The sequence below is a fragment of the Engraulis encrasicolus genome, chromosome 1, assembly GCF_034702125.1.
Source record: "Engraulis encrasicolus isolate BLACKSEA-1 chromosome 1, IST_EnEncr_1.0, whole genome shotgun sequence".
In the NCBI taxonomy this organism is placed as follows: Eukaryota; Metazoa; Chordata; class Actinopteri; order Clupeiformes; family Engraulidae; genus Engraulis; species Engraulis encrasicolus.
In genome coordinates, this window is record NC_085857.1 from 8,265,042 (window position 1) to 8,285,041 (window position 20,000).

Sequence of the window (20,000 nt, forward strand, 5' to 3'; positions counted from 1 at the left end):
TCCAAAAACAATCGCCATGTGTATTAGAGGCAAGGGTACCTTTAAAAAGTGTCAGCATAATGAACAGTGCCTTCCGTGATGAATTGCATTTTGGCGGTTGGTAAACTCTGATGACACACGACCAACCGTCTTTTCCGTTAAGTGTATCAGACAGAACGGGAATCGGAATGTACTCACCTCGTGAATCGCGGAGAGTGGAGAGGGTACTTCGTTGCACTTAAACAAGGTACACAGTACAGAGGACGAATAATGGAACACACCACTTAAATTAAAGTACTAACGTCAGTTCTGGCCAGGCCATGGTAGTCAAGAAGCTTGCTGCCCTCCCCTTCATCTAATTAATTCCTAATTGATCCAGGTGCATTCTCTCAGCTGATAATCTTTCTTCCCTAGCGATTGGCCACACGGCTTCGGCACGCCTTTTAAATTCTATCCACTTCCTCTCAACTGTATGCTGCTCGGTTTTTGCTACCCACCACCTCCCCTGCTCCACCTTGTCGTGTATGATGTGACATGTTCTCTTGTCACGTCGCTTGGCTCTGTTCGTGGGGGGTTATCTCTCGCCCTGTCCTGCTGGGGTGAGAATTCCCTAAACTGCTGCTGCCCCCTGACTAAATGCTTTTCCATGCTGCTCATGGAAATAGGGGGGTTCTTCCGAACAGAGCTATACCGCCAAATGTAATTCATAATTTCAATAAAAGAAATTGCATTTATATTCTTCTCTTGTGTTTCTTGACTGAAATGGTTCTGACAGAACTACCATTGAGGACTCAGAGGTCATGTCCTCTAACATTTTATTCAGTAGTGTAAAATGTATCTATGATGAAAATTGATATATGATCTGTGTTCACCACCCCATTTATTATCCTCAAGGCAGTGATGACTGAAAACAAACTTGAGAATTTGACCAAGTGTTTTAAGCATTCTAAATGTACAGTGTGTAGTAAATGCACGCAGTATTTGACCTCTGTATTTGACCTCTGTATTTGACCTCTGTATTTGACCTCTGTATTTGACCTCTGTATTTGAAAATGTCTGGTTACGGCCCTGTGTGTGACCCACGTAGACATCTGTAGGAGCCATTTTTGGTGTTTGATTTGGTATTTCATTTTTTACTTGACTTTTGGTTTGTTGACATTTGTTTTTTGGAATTGTGACACCTGCTGGCTGAAATTTGTCCCTGCACCTTGGATTTGGTAGCCTGTCTGATGATTCACCTGGGTGCCTAATTGGCCCAGGTGAATAATCAGACAGTTTGTCTTTGGAACAAAGAGCTCACATTGAGCATTGGGCATGGAGCATTAGGCTTTTGGAAAGTCAAAGACGCCAGCAGGAAACCGTTTTCAATATCAAATTTGTATGTTGTTTTTTGGATGGTATTTTTGTTTTGGAACCTTGGAAATGTACAATTGCTGAACTTTTGAAACTGGAAGAAACTTTAAGTTTAATGGAACGCTGGAATAAACAGTCTCTTTAAACAAATGACACCTTCTTGGCGTCTAGATGTAGTGCTTACAAGGAGTCACTACAACATCTGTTAACATGCTGAGGGGTCATGCTGTGTGTGTACCACCAAAAGCGACCTACACTACTGGAGCCACGGAAGTCATTATTTCTCTATGGAGGGTCGGTGAATAAAGTGACAAAAGTAAATTCAAATTTCTGTATTACAGGATAGCCTCTTGAGATAAATATATATATCGTTTTTGAGAGAGAGGGTCCTCGAAAAATTGCCGGGAGCGAAGCAACCTGGGTGACCAGAGCGAATTTCAGTGATTGAAGTCAAACTAATGCTATGCTAATGAGCTATGGCGCTGTTCAGGGGAAAACCAGTTGGAATGTTCCTGATAAGCCAGAGCCGTTATGTGATTAGCTTAATCAAACATGTCAATGTCACGTCCAGAGCGAATAAAGCGAATTCATGGCCAAACTTTCAACAACTATCGGCTACTCGGGTAGCATAGGTTGTTTCTGTTGTACACACACGGCTTAATTCTTGCCATACATTTTCGTGTGGGGCATGCGGGCGGGCGGGCGTGCGTGCGTGTGTGTATGTGTGTGGACAAGAAGAGGTGGGGAGAGTTGGGTGGAGGCGAGGAGGTGGAGTGGTGCTGGGTGGAGGTGCACAGGGTTCGGGATTAGGCCTTGGGCTGGGCTTGGGCCAGTTCAACCACGTGCAACTTATTTGAGTGCTTCATGGGCTATGGGGTTAAAGTTTAGGGTTAGGTTCAGGAGGAACATTATGGGTAGGTTGGGGAGTGAAAAGATGGATTGTATAGGGAAGCCATGATTTCTTTCTTGGAGAAGGTATGGCATGTGCAGTGGAATCTCCTCTCCTCTCCTCTCCTCTCCTCTCCTCTCCTCTCCTCTCCTCTCCTCTCCTCTCCTCCTCTCCTTTCCTCTCCTCTCCTCTCCTCTCCTCTCCTCTCCTCTCCTCTCCTCTTTGCTCTGCTCTTCTCCTCTCCTCTTTGCTCTGCTCTTCTCCTCTCCTCCTTGCTCCTTTCCTCTCCTCTCCTCTCCTCTCCTCTCATCTCATCTCATCTCCTCTCCTCTCCTCTCTGTACTTATTCCTTGCTCTTCTTCTCCCCCCCTGTCCTCTGTGTTGCTCTCCACTCCTCTCCTCTCCTCTCCTCATCTCTCCTCTCCTCTCCTCTCCTCTGTGTTGCTCTCCACTCCTCTCCTCTCCTCTCCTCCACTCTCCTCTCCTCTCCTCCACTCTCCTCTCCTCTCCTCATCTCTCCTCTCCTCTCCTCTCCCCTCTCATCTCCTCCTCCGCTCTCCACCACTTTCCTTACCTCTCCTCTCCTCCCCTCCCCTCTCCTCTCCTTCACTCTCCTCTCCGCTCTTCTCCTCTCCTCTCCTCTCCTCCTCCGTTCTCCTCCACTTTCCTCTCCTCCTCTTCTGGTGGTTCTGTATGCCATTTCTTTTCCTTCCTCCTCCACTCCTTTCCTAGCTGCCCTCCCTGCCAAGTCTAGTCTGCAGGAAATGAAGGGATTGAGGGATCCTGTTGAGAGAGAGAGAGAGACAGAGACAGAGAGAGAGAGAGGGAGAGATGGAGCGCTAGAGAGAGCTAGAGAGAGCTAGAGAGCGCGCTAGAGAGACTGGAAGGGTTTGTGGTTAAGCATTATTCCTTGCTTGCATAGATGACGATTTGTGCGTCTGTGTGTTCATGAATACACACAAGGGTGTGTGTGTGTGTTTGTGTGTGTGTGGACGTGTGCGTGTGTGTGTGTGTGGACGTGTGCGTTTGTGTGTGTGTGGACGTGTGCGTTTGTGTCTCCATACACAAAAGGGAGGGAGAAGAGATAGGTGGTGTGTGTCAGTGTGCTGTTTGGTTCTCCAGGATAACAGGATGTGGTTGTCAGACTCTCTCTCTCTCTCTCTCTCTCTCTCTCTCTCTCTCTCTCTCTCTCTCTCTCTCTCTCTCTCTCTCTCTCTCTGTCTCTCTGTCTCTCTCTCTCTCTCTCTCTCTCTCTCTCTCTGTCGCTCTCTCTCTCTCTCTCTCTCTCTCTCTCTCTCTCTCTCTCTCTCTCTCTCTCTCTCTCTCTACATGTTGTGTCTTTGTTTCTCTGTGTCTGTGTCTCTCCTCTCAGGCTCTCATGACTTATGTGTCTCCACTCCCCTCCATGCTTTGGCTTCAATGTTGTGTGGTGATGTGGCTTATTGTATGAGTTGTGTGGTGATGTGGCTTATTGTATGAGTTGTGTGGTGATGTGGCTTATTGTATGAGTTGTGTGGTGATGTGGCTTATTGTATGAGTTGTGTGGTGATGTGGCTTATTGTATGAGTTGTGTGGTGGCCAGGGAAGCTAATCTCATCTCATCTCATCTCCTGACTGTATGAGTTGTGTGGTGAGCCAGTGAAGCTCATCTCATCTCAGCTCATCTCCTGACTGTATGAGTTGTGTGGTGAGCCAGTGAAGCTCATCTCATCTCAGCTCATCTCCTGACTGTATGAGTTGTGTGGTGAGCCAGTGAAGCTCATCTCATCTCAGCTCATCTCAGCTCATCTCCTGACTGTATGAGTTGTGTGGTGAGCCAGTGAAGCTCATCTCATCTCAGCTCATCTCAGCTCATCTCCTGACTGTATGAGTTGTGTGGTGAGCCAGTGAAGCTCATCTCAGCTGCAGACACAGAGCAACCAGAGTGGGCATGCTGTATGTATGAAGCTTTGTGCTTTGTGTGTATCTGAGAGTAGCAAGAAGGTTGGGGCTTGAGGCTTGTTGGCCATTTCGTTCTTTCTTCAGCTGGGACCAAATGGTATATAATATGGAGATGCTGTCGTCTGTGGTGGTAACATGCGATTTGGCCCCAGCTACATTATTTTGCATTTCTCCTTCTCTCAAATCCCAAACGTGTTTTTGTAACAAATCTGCGCTGTAGGTAGGCACCATACAGTCTGAACTTTCAGAAGGTTATGATCCACATGATGCCAGGTCTGCTTATTCTGTATTTGCGTCCCCCTTTACCAGATGTGGAGAGATCAACACAGCAGAGTGCAGCCGTGGGGGTTTAAACAGCCATGGGGTTTAGACAGGTGTGTGGTTTTGGGAGGTGTGATGGTTTATGGCACTGGAGATACGTTAAAGGTGTGTGTGTGTGTCTGTGTGTCTGTGTGTCTTTCACATGTGAGTCTGTTTTTTTCATGTGTACATATCGGTGCCTGGAGAAGCAGGAAGCATTGAGTAGCTATAATGTTAGCTTACCCTTTTAGTTAACTGCTGCCTTGTGCTCTCTGTCTCTCTCTCTCTCTCTCTCTCTCTCTCTCTCTCTCTCTCTCTCTCTCTCTCTCTCTCTCTCCCCCAGTCTCTCTCTCTCTCTCTCTCTCTCTCTCCCCCAGTCTCTCTCTTTCTCTCTCTCTCTCTCCCTCTCGGGCCCCCTCTAAGCTGAGTTGGCACGGGGGGCCTTCTCTCTCTAATTATACGGGGGCCCTATAGCATGCTGTCGTCTCTATACTATGCTGTGCACCAGTGTATTTATATCAGGCCTAAGTGTAGTGCTCGTTTGGGCAGCATACTGTATGTCAATTGTCCTGGATTGTGAGGCACTTTCAGGCTTAAAAAGTACTGTAGTAGGTACTTGTGTGGGTACATGTGAATAATGGGAGTCTTGGGAGTCCCAAAAAATGCTCAAAACCCGCCGGGAAGCACTAAATCCTGCCCAATTCTATTGATTTCTATGGCCAAAAATTTGACGTTTTTTTCTTCTTCTCCAAAATCCATTTTTTACCCACAGACGGCCATCCTAAGCAGCCCAATTGAGCGGGAATTCTCCCAAGTGCAATATGGACTCGACGCGACTATTTAATTTTTAACTATTGAATCTTGATCCTAACCTCCAACACTGCTGTGTGAGTACATACTGGTGCTTCTGGTCACATACGTTGTTACACTGCACTTCAATGTAGATCTCTCTCTCTCGTCTTCAGACCAGCCTTCCATCGTTGCGTCCAGTCATCCCAATTCTCCATACATCTTTTCAGTTCGCTGGTACTCTGGGCTCCGGCGTCCTTCTTGAGTATGTCCACAAATGTTAGTGTGGGACGTCCTCTTAACCGGCACCCATGTGATGGTTCCCATAGCATCCATTGCAGCAGACAGACAGACAACAAACATGTGTAAACGCAAACAGTTCTACGCCTGCTTTTAGTTTAGTTTTGCTTTAGTTGTCGTTGCTGTCTGCATATGTTAGTGTCTTAACGTTTGCACCATTTCCGGAACACTCTACTAGTGACCAGAGGTTTCCTCCTGAGGTGCGATTCTAATGTAGACGCCGTTTCTCGCTCTCCAGGGCAGGATAGGGAAGTGGTTGTGGTTGTTGGTAATAGTGGAAACAAAAAGCCACCATCTACTTTCTTGAACACAAAAGTCGACACCCTAAGTATGGCAGCCTTGTGTTTTTAATTACATGGCTCCCTTCAAATTAGTTGCTGCATTACGCATCACGCCCTGAATTGGGCTACCAGAGGGAGATGGGTTTTTGTGTTTCTTAGAGTTTTTTATGTACTCTCTTAGTTTGGGGCAGATTTTTTGCTTTTGGGTTTATCTCCAGACAAATCTCTCACAGACCACATTGTCTCTTTCTCTATGCCTCTAGATCTCCCATCTCTAAATGTCTCTTGATCTCAAATTCTCTCGGATCTCTCTCGTTTGATATCAATCAATCTCTTTTGCTCTCACTCTCTCTCAAAGACCATTTGCCGATCTGCCTCCATCCCCCCTCTCCTGCCCTGTCACTCTCACAGAGAGGCACAGAGGCAGGCAGGCAACACGGGCAAGAGAGATGGAGAAAGATGCAGGAAATGACCTTTGGTCAGACTCAACTCAGGGTACCTGTATTTACGCTATGGCATTGGCGCCTTTGTTCACCGAGTCAATTCCACAGCTGGGTGGCAGGAGGCTAAGTGTGGATAGCCTCAAGGTTATCTTCCACACACCACGCTCTTCTGTCTTGTTGGTGCGTCTCTGAAGTAATCTAGTAGTTAGGAAATGGATCGCACTCAGTTTTTCTTCTTTCTTGTTGTTTTCTTTTTATTTTAACATTGCAGGGACTGACATGACAGACGGATATCAGTACCTGCAATGTTAAAATAAAAAGAAAACAACAAGAAAGAAGAAAAACTGAGTGCGATCCATTTCCTAACTAAGTGTGGATAGCCCCCTGCCTGGTTTCTGTGTGTCCTTTTTGGGGCATCGGCAGTGTTGCCAGATGTGTCTGATCAAATCTTGCCCTAAAAGGTGCACAAACACCGCCTGGAGCCGCTAAACACCGCCTGGAGCCGCTAAACACCGCCTGGAGCCGCTAAACACCGCCTGGAGCCGCTAAATTCCGCCCAATTTCAACAAATTGCACTGATTTCTATGGCCATAAAACTGCAGAAAAAAATGCCAAATGAAATGGCCGATTTTTCCCGTTTTTACCCGCAGACTGCTATCCCAAGCAGCCCAATTGGGCTGGTAACCGGCCAGCCTGGCAACACTGGGCCTGGGCCAGCGCAGCAGAGCAGAGGTCTGGTCTGTGGTGAGTGGTGTAGCAGAGGTCTGGTCTGTGGTGAGTGGTGTAGCAGAGGTCTGGTCTGTGGTGAGTGGTGTAGCAGAGGTCTGGTCTGTGGTGAGTGGTGTAGCAGAGGTCTGGTCTGTGGTGAGTGGTGCAGCAGAGGTCTGGTCTGTGGTGAGTGGTGTGCAGAGGTCTGGTCTGTGGTGAGTGGTGTGCAGAGGTCTGGTCTGTGGTGAGTGGTGTAGCAGAGGTCTGGTCTGTGGTGAGTGGTGTAGCAGAGGTCTGGTCTGTGGTGAGTGGTGTAGCAGAGGTCTGGTCTGTGGTGAGTGGTGTAGCAGAGGTCTGGTCTGTGGTGAGTGGTGCAGCAGAGGTCTGGTCTGTGGTGAGTGGTGTGCGGGCGGCGGGGCTGGTGGGTGGACTCGACTCGACACGACACACTGGCCTCTTGTCTGCAGCCACCGCAGCTGTCTTTATATACCACTCTGTGGGAAGACACCGCAGTTATTTTCCTCTTTTCTCTATTTCTCTCTCTCTCTCCCTCTCTCCCTCTCTCTCTCTCCCTCTTTCTCTCGCTCTCTCGCTCTCTCGCTCTCTGTCTCTCTCTCTCTGTCTCTCTCTCTCTCTCTCTCTCTCTCTCTCGCTCTCTCTTCCTCTCCTTTTAGCACTGTCCTCATCTTCACTGCTAGTTACTGTTGTCTGCAGACAGAGGACCACCCAGGCGTGTGTGTGTGTGTGTGCGTGTGCGTGTGCGTGTGCGTGTGCGTGCGCGTGTGCGTGTGCGTGTGCGTGTGCGTGTGCGTGTGCGTGTGTGTGTGCGTGTGTGTGTGCGTGTGTGCGTGCGCGTGTGCGTGCGCGTGCGCGTGCGCGCGCGCGTTCTATATGTGTGCGTGCATGTGTGTGATTGTGTGGGGGGCAGTGGCCGGCTCCTGGCGAGGGAGCGAGCGGGACTTGGGACGCGGTTAGCTGCTAGCTGTGTCTCGGCCGACAGGCGGGGTTGGGCGGCCTACGGGAGGTCCTGAGGGTTTGGACGGGAAACAGAGGTGCTATTTGAGGTGGACATCGCAGAACAGAACAGACAGACATACCGACCAGAGCAAAATAGAGAGAAGGGTACAGAGGTCATGCTGGCAGCGTGTCTGGAGGTGGATGGCATCCCACAAGGTGCAAGGAGGAGAGGAGAGGAGAGGAGAGAGGAGCAAGGAGGAGAGGAGAGAGGAGAGGAGAGGAGAGGAGAGGAGCAAGGAGGAGAGGAGAGGAGAGGAGAGAGGTGCAAGGAGGAGAGAGGAGAGGAGAAGAAAGAGGAGCAAGGAGGAGAGGAGAGAGGAGCAAGGAGGAGAGAGGAGAGGAGAGGAGAGAGGAGCAAGGAGGAGAGGAGAGAGGAGCAAGGAGGAGAGGAGAGAGGAGCAAGGAGGAGAGGAGAGAGGAGAGGAGAGGAGAGGAGAGAGGAGCAAGGAGGAGAGAGGAGCAAGGAGGAGAGGAGCAAGGAGGAGAGAGGAGAGGAGAGGAGAGGAGCAAGGAGGAGAGAGGAGAGGAGAGGAGAGGAGCAAGGAGGAGAGAGGAGAGGAGAGGAGCGGAGAGGAGCAATGAGGAGAGAGGAGAGGAGAGGAGAGGAGCGCAGGAGGAGAGAGGAGCAAGGAGGAGAGAGGAGAGGAGAGGAGCAAGGAGGAGAGAGGAGAGGAGAGGAGCAAGGAGGAGAGGAGGGGAGGGGAGGGGGGAGGGATTCCAAGAAATTCCCAAGCTGGTATTTCCTTAGTGCAGCCCCCCCTGCACTGCACGTGAACCTACACACACACACACACGCACACGCGCGCGCACACACACGCGCACACGCACGTACACACACATGCGCGCACGCACGCGCGCACACGCACGTACACACACATGCGCACACATGCGCACGCACGCACGCACGCACGCACGCACGCAGCAGCAGCAGCAGCCTACCCTCGGGCGTCTGTCGAGGAATTGGCTCAGTCAGCACCGATGGCACGCTGGATCAGAGCAGTCTTAGTCCTGTGATCCACGCAGCTTTCCAACAGGGCCCTTCTTGGGCTGCCACGCAGCTTTCCAACAGGGCCCTTCTTGGGGTGCCGTGCCGCCAGAGATTCTTTAAGTATATAGAGATATGCCAATGTAATAGGTTGCTATGGGCACCTAACATGACCAGGTTCCGGTCTGCCTAAAGGGGCGTGTCATAATACTCCTAGCATTGAACAGTCCTTAGGTCTGCCTAAAGGGGGATTTCCCCCCCTCCCCCTTGCAATTATAGAACCCGGAAACAATGGGCCAATGGAACCTCTCTCTCTCAACTCTCTCTACTCTCTCTGGTACCGCAGTACGCACAGTACCCACATATGGGGCTACATGCATTGGCCATGGGCACCCAGCAGGTTTGAGTCTGAGCTGGGGTCATTTCCCAACCCTTACCCCTTCTCACTCTCCTCCCACTCACTTCCTGTCTACCCCCCCACACTGTTCTGAACTGTCTGAATAAAACCACATGCCAAGTCTCTATGCCCCTTTCAATGCCAAGTCTCTACGACCCTTTCAATGCCAAGTCTCTATGCCCCTTTCAATGCCAAGTCTCTATGCCCCTTTCAATGGTGGATTAAAAAGACAGCTAAGTGTAATGAAATCTCTCTCCCCCCTCTCTCTCCACCTCCCCCTCTCTCTCCACCTCCCCCTCTCTCTCCACCTCCCCCTCTCTCTCTCTCCACTTCCCCCTCTCTCTCTCCCCCTCTCTCCACCTCTCTCTCACCTCTCTCTCCCCACTCTCCCCTCTCTCTCCACCTCCCCCTCTCTCTCTCTCCACTTCCCCCTCTCTCTCTCTCCCCCTCTCTCCACCTCCCCCTCTCTCTCCCCCTCTCCCTCTCTCTCTCTCTCTCTCTCCACTTCCCCCTCTCTCTCTCCCCCTCTCTCCACCTCTCTCTCTCTCTCTCTCTCCACCTCTCTCCCTCCATCTCTCCCTCTCTCTCCCCCTCTCTCCCTCTCTCCCTCTCTCTCCCCCTCTCCCTCTCTCTCTCTCTCCCTCTCTCTCTCTCTCCTCCTCAGTCGTCCTCCGCCGTGTAAGGAGCCTCATCCCCCTCAGCAGGTGCCCGCGGTGCTGGCCCTCTCCCCCGCGGTGCTGGCCCTGTCCCCCGCGGTGCTGTCTCCGGACGACGCCGAGTGCCTGACGGTGCCCAAGTACAAGCGGGACCTGGTGCAGAAGCTGAAGATCCTCAGACAGGAGCTGTCCCAGCAGCAGCCGCAGGCCGGCCACTGTCGCATCGAGGTGTCCCGAGAGGAGATCTTCGAGGTGAGACGAGTTAGTGTGGCAGATATCACATTACATATTCACATGCTGTAGATGCACACACAGACCGCATAGAGGTGTCCCGAGAGGAGATCTTCGAGGTGAGACGAGTTAGTGTGGCAGATATCACACTACACATTCACATGCTGTAGATGCACACACAGACCGCATAGAGGTGTCCCGAAAGGAGATCTTCGAGGTGAGTTAGTGGCAGATGTCAAGTTGAGCTTATGGCCTAATGGTCCAGAAGATGGAATTTAGATCAGAGGGTTACAGGTTCGAATCCCATCCCCATCCCACCCACTCACATATAAGCCCCTGGCAGGACACTGCCGCATAGAGGTCTCCCGAGAGGAGTTATCCAAGCCTGTGTGATATTTGGGTGATATCTAGCAAGTTATCTTCCACACACCGCGCTCTTCCGTCTTGTTGGTGCGTCTCTGAAGTAGGGATGCAAACGATTAATCGACTTGAATCGATCAATGCGTTAATCGATTAAAAAACATTAATCGACAATTCAACTGACAAGGTGAAATGGGCATGTGAAGAGTGTGTGTGAGGAGGGGTGTGAATAGTGGCAATATTTGAATCACATTTGGATTAAAGAATTGAAATAAAATTAATTTAAATGTGGTATTTTATCTAAATTTTTAATTAAAAGTTTTAGATTTAGTCGCTTTTTTTCGAGAAACATTGAGATTTCGGGGGGAAAACGCCACTTATCAATTAATCGTAAGTCGATCGATAAGGCTATCAACTAATGATTCATGAATTAATCGATAATTTGCATGCCTACTGTGAAGTAATCAAGCAGTTAGGAGGATCGCACTGCTTTTTCTTCTTGTTCTCCTCTATTCTCCTCTCCTCTCCAAGCCATGCTTCTCAGAGCCAACTCTTGCATAACTAGCACGCTCTTGTTAGCTTTCTGTCTTGTTAGCTTGCACTCTCTTGCTCTCTCGCACACAATTGTATTCTTTCTCTCTCTCTCTCTCTCTCTCTCTCTCTCTCTCTCTCTCTCTCTCTCTCTCTCTCTCTCTCTCTCTCTCTCTCTCTCTCTCTCTCTCTCTCTCTCTCTCTGGGGTTTAGATGAGATCATACTTGCTGGTACATTCCACTACTTCTCCTCCACCTTCTCCCTCTCTCCCTCTCTCCTTCTCCCGCCTCTCACTCTTGTTCTCTCGTTCTCTTGTTTTTGTTTTCTTTCCGTTCACAGGAGTGGAGGTCAGTGGTACTGTATGTTGTCAGTGTACATGTGAGCCGTTGGGCTCTGTACTGTTGTACAACAGATTTTGGAGAAGGCAGAATGTTTAGAGTGGTGGCGTGTCTCTCTTCGCAGGGTAAGATTAGAACAACAAATCATTTTCAGTTATTGTTCGAGAGATGTCTCGCTTGGACTTAAGCCTTTTGGGGCGAAGTTGAGTAAAGTCAGGAGAAATGATACTGAGCCTTGATGTTTCTGTTTGCGGTCTTTGGAAGGGTGAGGTGGTGGTGGGGGTGGTGGTGGCGAAGAGTTTTAGATTAGATTACATTAGATTATCCTTTATTGTCACTTCGGGAGAGAAATTCAGAATGGACATGAGGAAGTATCATTCACAGTTAACATCAGATCACCACAGCAGACAGACCACAAAGAAAGAAAGAAACAAACATATAAACAGGGTAACAGACAACCATTGGGGGGTTGAGTGAGTGCTATGCTGTCAGTGAGTGTACAGTACATGTGAACTCTTGCGCTCTGTAGTGTAACAGATTTGCGGAAACAGGATTTTGCGGTAGTCTGAGTGGTTCCCCCATGTCTGGCACTTTTTTTTCCCCTTTTTTTTTTTAAAAGCAGTCATCAACTGTAGACATTGTTTGCGAAATCATCTGCAAGAGACTTCCCACTGGAAGCATAAACAAGAAGTCTCATCATGCTGTTCCTGAAAACATCATGAGTCACATCCTACTGCCGGTGCTGCTGTGGCAATATTAGCCACCCGTCGAGCTGAGCTACCGAGCCATTACAACGCAACGCAACGCACTACAATATCGTCTCTAGGGGTTACGGTTAAGTGGAGCTATTTTAGAAGTCTTTGTAGCTCATCTCGACAAAGCAGCCCATTTCAACATCACATTGGCCAGACAGACTGTCCTGTTTTGTAAGATTATATTGCTATCAAGCCATTACAACACACTACAGTATCACCACTATAGGGGTTAAGGTTAAGGAGACCGTTTATGTTGGAGCTATTTTAGCAGCCTTTGTAGCTCATCTCGACGAAGCAGCCCATTTCAACACAAGATCGGCCAGACAGACAGACGGACAGACTGTCATGTTGTGTAAGATTATATTGATGTGATAAAACCACAGTGATAATACCACAGTGTCTGCTCTGCCTGTAATGTCTGTGGCTATATCAGGCCGGCCAGGCTGAGTGGTGCCAGCGCTGGTTCCCACAGCAGCTACCCTGGGAGCCAAAGTGCTTTACCAGAAAACGACCGGTGTTGATGTGCATTTCACAATGTGTGGCCCGGATGAATCAGTTCCCGTCCATGTTGTCGACGTGATGGGTTTACATTGCAAACCAACTTTTCCGTACTTAAATGCTCTGTCTGTCTGTTTGAGATTTAGCCAGTATGTCCTTTTACATAAAAATAAATAAATAAATAAACAAGGCATGTTCTAATGGCATATTTAAGTAGTCATTTACACATACATGCACAGTATTAAAAGTGATTAGTTAAAAACAATAATGGTCATGGAGTGCTGTGGAGCGCTGTGCTGACACACTGTAGCATGAATGGACTAGCACTCTCATGGGGACCCGGGTGCAAATCTGGCCTTGGTCATTTCCCAACCCATTCCCCTTCTCTCATTGGTCATTTGCCAACCCATTCCCTTCTCTCATTGGGCATTTCCCAACCCATTCCCTTCTCTCATTGGTCATTTCCCAACCCATTCCCCTTCTCTCATTGGTCATTTCCCAACCCATTCCCTTCTCTCATTGGTCATTTGCCAACCCATTCCCTTCTCTCATTGGTCATTTCCCAACCCATTCCCTTCTCTCATTGGTCATTTGCCAACCCATTCCCCTTCTCTCTCTGCCTTTTGCTTCCTGTCCACACATTTGACTGTCCTATAAAGTGGAGGCAAAAATATTTAAAATGTAGTCGTAACAATCACGATCACTTGCGTGAACAGTGTTATAATTGTGTCTGTATGTGTTTGTGTGTGTGCGCGTGTGCGTGCGCGTGTGCGTGCGCGTGCGCGTGCGCGTGTGCGTGTGTGTGTGTGTGTGTGTGTGTGCAGGAGTCATATCGTCAGGTGATGAAGATGAGGCCTAAAGACCTGTGGAAGAGACTGATGGTCAAGTTCAGAGGTGAAGAAGGACTCGACTACGGAGGGGTGGCCAGGTAAACGCACACAGACATACACACAGCCCACCTAGGCAGTCATGGGTAAGCCAGTAGTGTTTCTCAACGGGGGCGACACAGCCCCCCAAGGGGGCGGTACAGCCCCCCAAGGGGGCGTTTGATAGCTCTAGGGAGGCGTTGAGAAGGATACAGCTGAGAGGGGGCGGTGCTTAGTTGCCATTTGTGGGCATTAATCCATTCAAATTTTTTAATACTAAGGGGGCGTTGTTAGTCTTATGATGATCTCAAGGGGGCGTTGGGAGGCTTGTGATGAGGTCAAGGGGGCATTTCTTCAAAAAAGGTTGAGAAACACTGGGTTAGGGCGTCAGACTTGTAGCCCAAAGGTTGGCGGTTCGACTCCCGACCCGCCAGGTTGGTGGTGTGAAATAATTAACCAGTGGTATGACCCATCCTCCATCCTCCATGACTGCCCAACTACAGAGTTGACATTTCGACCTGACTTGCTTTCCCAAAACGCAATACAATTTTTCTGCAGTATGTGCAAACAAGATGAGGACGAGCTGCTACTGCGATTGTAAACTTAGTTGTAGCCTCACAGTATGTATGTGTTTACAGTACACTCGCCTCCAAAAGAGTTGTCGCCTATCCATCTGTTTGGAATAACAGCTAATAACCTGACTTTCAATTAATCACTTGGCTTCAGAAGTCACTCATATGAAAGCTACAACCCTCCCGAATGAAAATGTATGCACAAAAATAAATTTCAAGCACCAAAGAAAGATTGACCCTTTATTGAACACAGACAGGGCAGATTTTCACAAGACAAAAGCTAGACTAAGACTAAATATATTAGTCGACTAACCTTTTGAGAGTTTAATCGACTAAATTCTGACTAACAAAAATGATCTGTGAAAGACTAAAACGAGACTAAAATGTTGAGGACTTTAAGTCGACTAAATAATGACTAAACAAAAATGATTTGTGAAAGACTAAAAGTGACTAAGAACTAACTTTTAGTCGACTAAATTCTGACTAACAAAAATGATTTGTGAAAGACTAAAAACGACCAAGACGTAGACTTTTTTGGGGGGCTCAGACATAAATTGGTACAACCACAACTAAAACCTATAAATTAATTGTTAATTGGTAATTAACCTTTAAAGGGACACTACGGGATTTAAAAAATGATTTATTACAGCTGAATCCATCCACCGATTTTACTTTTAGCAGACTGACCCTAACGAATATTGGGGGAGAAGCTTCTCTAACAAAACAAAAATCCCTTTACGAATACGTAGCACCAGCGACATATTCACATTTGTATGCACTATTGACTACTTTACCAGAATGGCAATAACCAGGTCTCATTGCATTACTAAAGGCCATGTGTTTTATTGTATTGTGACTTAAACTAAAGACTAAAATGTTTAGACTAAAACTAGACAAAAATGTTGAGGACTTTTAGTCGACTAAATAATGACTAAACAAAAATTATTTGTGAAAGACTAGAACTAGACAAAATGTTGAGAAATTTTAGTCGACTAAATAATAACTAAACAAAAATGATTTTTGAAAGACTAAAAGCGACGAAGACTAAGAATGGACTTTGACACAAGACTAAGACTAAGACTAAATAAAAAAAATGGATGACAAAATTAACACTGCTATGGAACATAATGTGAAAATGAGCAGATAAGTCACTTCAAAACACTTAAAATACGCAGATTGGGTGACTTAATCACTGATTCACTCACACCTCTCCAGAAAATCAACTTTGGCCAGGTGTATGTTTAGGGTCATTGTAATCATGGAAAGCAACACAATGAAAATCAATGGAGTTCAATGAGAGATGGTGACATATTCGCTATTCGTAGAGCAATACATTTTTAACTTCATGATTTAATCAATGACAAAAGCCCTCAAACACCTGCGGCATGCATGCAGCTCCTCATAAGAGCTGTATCTGTACCATGTTTGACTTAATGCACCATTTCTCTTTGATCATATTCTTCATCTCCAACACCATATAGTTCTGATGCTATCAGTTCTAAAATGGTTGATCTTGGGATCTTGATTTCAGAGTATGAGTCCCATTAGCCTTCAATTTCGTCAGAATTAGGCCTGACATACTCTTGGCTGGCTGAGAGTGGGAGAGACTTCTTTGGTGTTAAAGGTGAAGAATTTGGAAAAAATACATGGTGCCTAAAGTCAAACATGGGAGGGATACAGCTCTTATGTGGAGCTGCATGCATGCTGCTGGTGTGTGAGGGCTTTTATCATTGATTACATCATGAAGTTAAAAATGTATTGCTCTACGAATAGCAAATATGTCACCATCTCTCATTGAACTCCATTGATTTTCATTGTGTTGCTTTCCATGATTACAATGACCCTAAACATACACCTAAGGCCAAAGTTGATTTTCTGGAGAGGTGTGAGTGAACCAGTGATTAAGTATGACACCCGATCTGCGTATTTGAAGTGTTTTGAAGTGACTTATCTGCTCATTTTCACATTATGTTCGATAGGCGACAAAACTTTTGTCTTGTCAAAATCTGCCCTGTCTGTGTTCATTAAAGGGTCAATCTTTCTTTGGTGCATGGAATTTATTTTTGTACATACATTTTCATTCGAGAGGGTTGTAGCTTTCATATGAGTGACTTCTGAAGCCAAGTGATTAATTGAAAGTCAGGTTATTAGCTGTTATTCCAAACAGATGGGTAGGCGACAACTCTTTTGGAGGCGAGTGTACAGTATGTATGATGTGTCTTTTAACAGATGCGCTCTCTCTCTCTCTCCTTCTCTCTCTCTCTCTCTCTCTCTCTCTCTCTCTCTCTCTCTCTCTCTCTCTCTCTCTCTCTCTCTCTCTCTCTCTCTCCCCCCCCTGTAGGGAGTGGCTGTACTTGCTGTCCCATGAGATGCTGAATCCCTACTACGGCCTGTTCCAGTACTCCCGCGACGACATCTACACGCTGCAGATCAACCCGGACTCCGCAGTCAACCCTGTAAGCACACACACGCACACACACGCACACACACACACACACACACACACTTCGTGTAACGCATTATGGGCATGGCGGTGTTCCACGGCCACTACATTGACGGCAGCTCTGTATTAATTTGTTCTCTCTCTCTCTCTTCTCCCTCTCCTCCCCTTCTTCTCTATCTCCTCCCCTCTTCTCTCTCTCCCCTCCTCCTCCAGGAGAACTTGTCGTATTTCCACTTCGTGGGGCGCATCATGGGCATGGCTGTGTTCCACGGCCACTACATCGACGGCGGCTTCACGCTGCCCTTCTACAAGCAGCTGCTGGGCAAGCCCATCACGCTGGACGACATGGAGAGCGTCGACCCCGACCTGCACAACAGCCTCGTCTGGATCCTGTGAGTTCACACCAGGCGCTGTGTGTGTGCGTGCGTGCGTGCGTTTCTGTGTGTGTGTGTGTGTGTGTGTGTGTGTGTGTGTGTGTGTGTGTGTGTGTGTGTGTGTGTGTGTGTGTGTGTGTGTGTGTGTGTGTGTGTGTGTGTGTTTCTGTGTGTGTGTGTGTGTGTGTCTGCTTGCATCTACCTGGGTGTGATGATTGGCAATCCTGTGTGCGTGTGTGTGTGTTAGAGACTATTGAGTGATTCAGTGTGCTTCACAATCTCTCGCTCTGTCTCTCCTTCTCTCTCTCTCTCTCTCTCTCTCTCTCTCTCTCTCTCTCTCTCTCTCTCATGTACGTATTTACACAGACAGGCAGACCAACAATTCCTGCTGTGTTATGACTCCCATATTAGCAGAAACCCTCAGCCAGGCTGTCAGCGGGTGTGTTCCAATATGCAACCTTGCTTCCTCCACTTGTGCTTGTGGCCTCGTACCAGGAAGTAGTACATCATGATGACATCACTGACAACAGCATTATATTTTCAATATCTCGCCAAGGCTCAATTGTTAAGTCATTTTCTCATTTTCAAACAAGATGGTAAATGAAGAATAGTCCCCCAAAAATTGTTTTGGTTATGCTGTCAGCGGGGAAACTTAATTGTTTTCTCCGTGAGGCCACAAGCCCAAGTGGAGGACACAAGGTCACATATTGACTCAGAGTCTCATGAAAGCCAGAAGCGTCTGGATCACATGAGGACACAAATCAAATAAATAAGAAGCATACCCAGTGAATCAGACATCACACACACAGAGACATTTTAGTGTGTCCTAACAGGAACCTGTGTGAATTAGAGACGCACATACACTCGTTCACACACGCACGCACACACGAACACATACGAACACACTCAGGCGCGCACACACACACACACACGCAGCTCTAATATCACAAACCGGTACATGCCTAACCTACCATATAGTACAGTGCCAATGACACACTGTTAAGATGCATTACATGAATAAGGTAGGCTACAGTTTTGTTTTCGTTGACTCATGCGTGTGTGTGGGTGCGCGTGTGTGTGTGTGTGTGTGTGTGTGTGTGTGTGTGTGTGCGTGTGTGTGTGTGCATGCATATGTGTGCGTGTGCGTGTGCGTGGAACAGGGACAACGACATCACGGGTGTCCTGGACCACACCTTCTGCGTGGAGCACAACGCGTACGGCGAGATCATCCAGCACGAGCTGAAGCCCAACGGCAAGAGCGTCGCCGTCACCGAGGAAACCAAGAAGGAGTACGTCAGGTAAGTCAGCTCAGACCAGCACCACATATTACACATTCACCAAGAAGGAGTACGTCAGGTAAGTCGGCCCGCTCCTCAACGCCATTTGGTATTTGGTATTTGAGTAGGATCCCTGATGATGGAAGCTGATGGACGCATCAGATCAGCTACTCTTCCTGGGGTCCACACAGAACATATAACATCAACATACAAGACAACATACAACATGCATATAACACTCATTACACATTCACACATTTACACATGTAGTCCAACGGCAAGAGTGTTTCAGTCACAGAGGAAACCAAGAAGGAGTACGTCAGGTAAGCTGATGGACACGTGCACATAACAATCAGTTACACATTTACACATTTACATTTAGTCCATGTGCATACTGTACAGCAGGTGAGCCAGTGAGGACCCCCCTTAGAATCTGTAACACCTTACCACCCCTCGGCACCCATGTGTCCGCCTGTCCAGGCTGTATGTGAACTGGCGGTTCCTGCATGTGGTGACATATGTATGTGATTGTGTGACTTGTGTGTGTCCAGGCTGTATGTGAAATGGCAGTTCCTGCATTATATGTGATGGTGTGTGTGTGTGTGTGTGTGTGTGTGTGTGTGTGTGTGTGTGTGTGTGTGACTGTGTGACTTGTGTGTCCACAGGCTGTATGTGAAATGGCGGTTCCTGCATTGTGTGTGTGTGTGTGTGTGTGTGTGTGTGTGTGTGTGTGTGTGACTGTGTGACTTGTGTGTCCACAGGCTGTATGTGAAATGGCGGTTCCTGCATTGTGTGTGTGTGTGTGTGTGTGTGTGTCCTCCTCTCCAGGCTGTATGTGAACTGGCGGTTCCTGCATTATATGTAATGGTGTGTGTGTCCTCCTCTCCAGGCTGTATGTGAACTGGCGTTTCCTGCGGGGCATCGAGGCTCAGTTCCTTGCGCTCCAGAAGGGCTTCAACGAGGTCATCCCACAGCACCTGCTCAAGGCCTTCGATGAGAAGGAGCTGGAGGTACGCCATGCACACACACGCGCACACACCAGATGCACACACACACGCGCGCACACACCAGACGCCCAGATGCACACACACACGCGCGCACACACCAGACGCCCAGATGCACACACACACGCGCGCACACACCAGACGCCCAGATGCACACACACACTCGCACACACAGACGCCCAGATGCACACACACACTCGCACACACAGACGCCCAGATGCACACACACACACACACACACGCGCGCACACACCAGACGCCCAGATGCACACACACACGCGCGCACACACCAGACGCCCAGATGCACACACACACACGCGCACACACCAGACGCCCAGATGCACACACACACACGCGCACACACCAGACGCCCAGATGCACACACACACGCGCGCACACACCAGACGCCCAGATGCACACACACACACGCGCGCACACACCAGACGCCCAGATGCACACACACACACGCACACACAGACTGTGTGTTATCGTTTCAGCTGATTGTGTGCGGGCTGGGCAAGATCGAATCACTTAAATATGTTTTTTAGTGCGTATACACGTGTAGAAGTTTGGGTTGGGGGTGCGCGGCTTGTCTTGGGCAGAGGTAAGGGGGTGCGTTAAGACATAAAGGTTGAGAGCCACTGGGTTAAACGCTGTGTGTTGTGGTTTCAGCTGATCGTGTGCGGGCTGGGCAAGATCGACATCAACGACT

At 48.2% G+C, this 20,000-nt stretch overlaps 1 protein-coding gene across 1 annotated transcript in view; it reads left to right on the plus strand.

Annotated features, from left to right (window-relative positions):
- smurf2 (SMAD specific E3 ubiquitin protein ligase 2) overlaps positions 1-20,000 on the plus strand; it is a 141,071-nt gene that overhangs the window by 118,090 nt on the left and 2,981 nt on the right. Inside the window, exons 12-18 of the mRNA XM_063196204.1 lie at positions 10,047-10,290; positions 13,577-13,680; positions 16,532-16,646; positions 16,847-17,025; positions 18,168-18,305; positions 19,174-19,294; positions 19,961-20,000. The exon at positions 19,961-20,000 is cut by the window's right edge and continues 162 nt beyond it. Coding sequence (XP_063052274.1) covers positions 10,047-10,290; positions 13,577-13,680; positions 16,532-16,646; positions 16,847-17,025; positions 18,168-18,305; positions 19,174-19,294; positions 19,961-20,000 — 941 coding nt within the window. The remainder of the gene's footprint in view (positions 1-10,046; positions 10,291-13,576; positions 13,681-16,531; positions 16,647-16,846; positions 17,026-18,167; positions 18,306-19,173; positions 19,295-19,960) is intronic.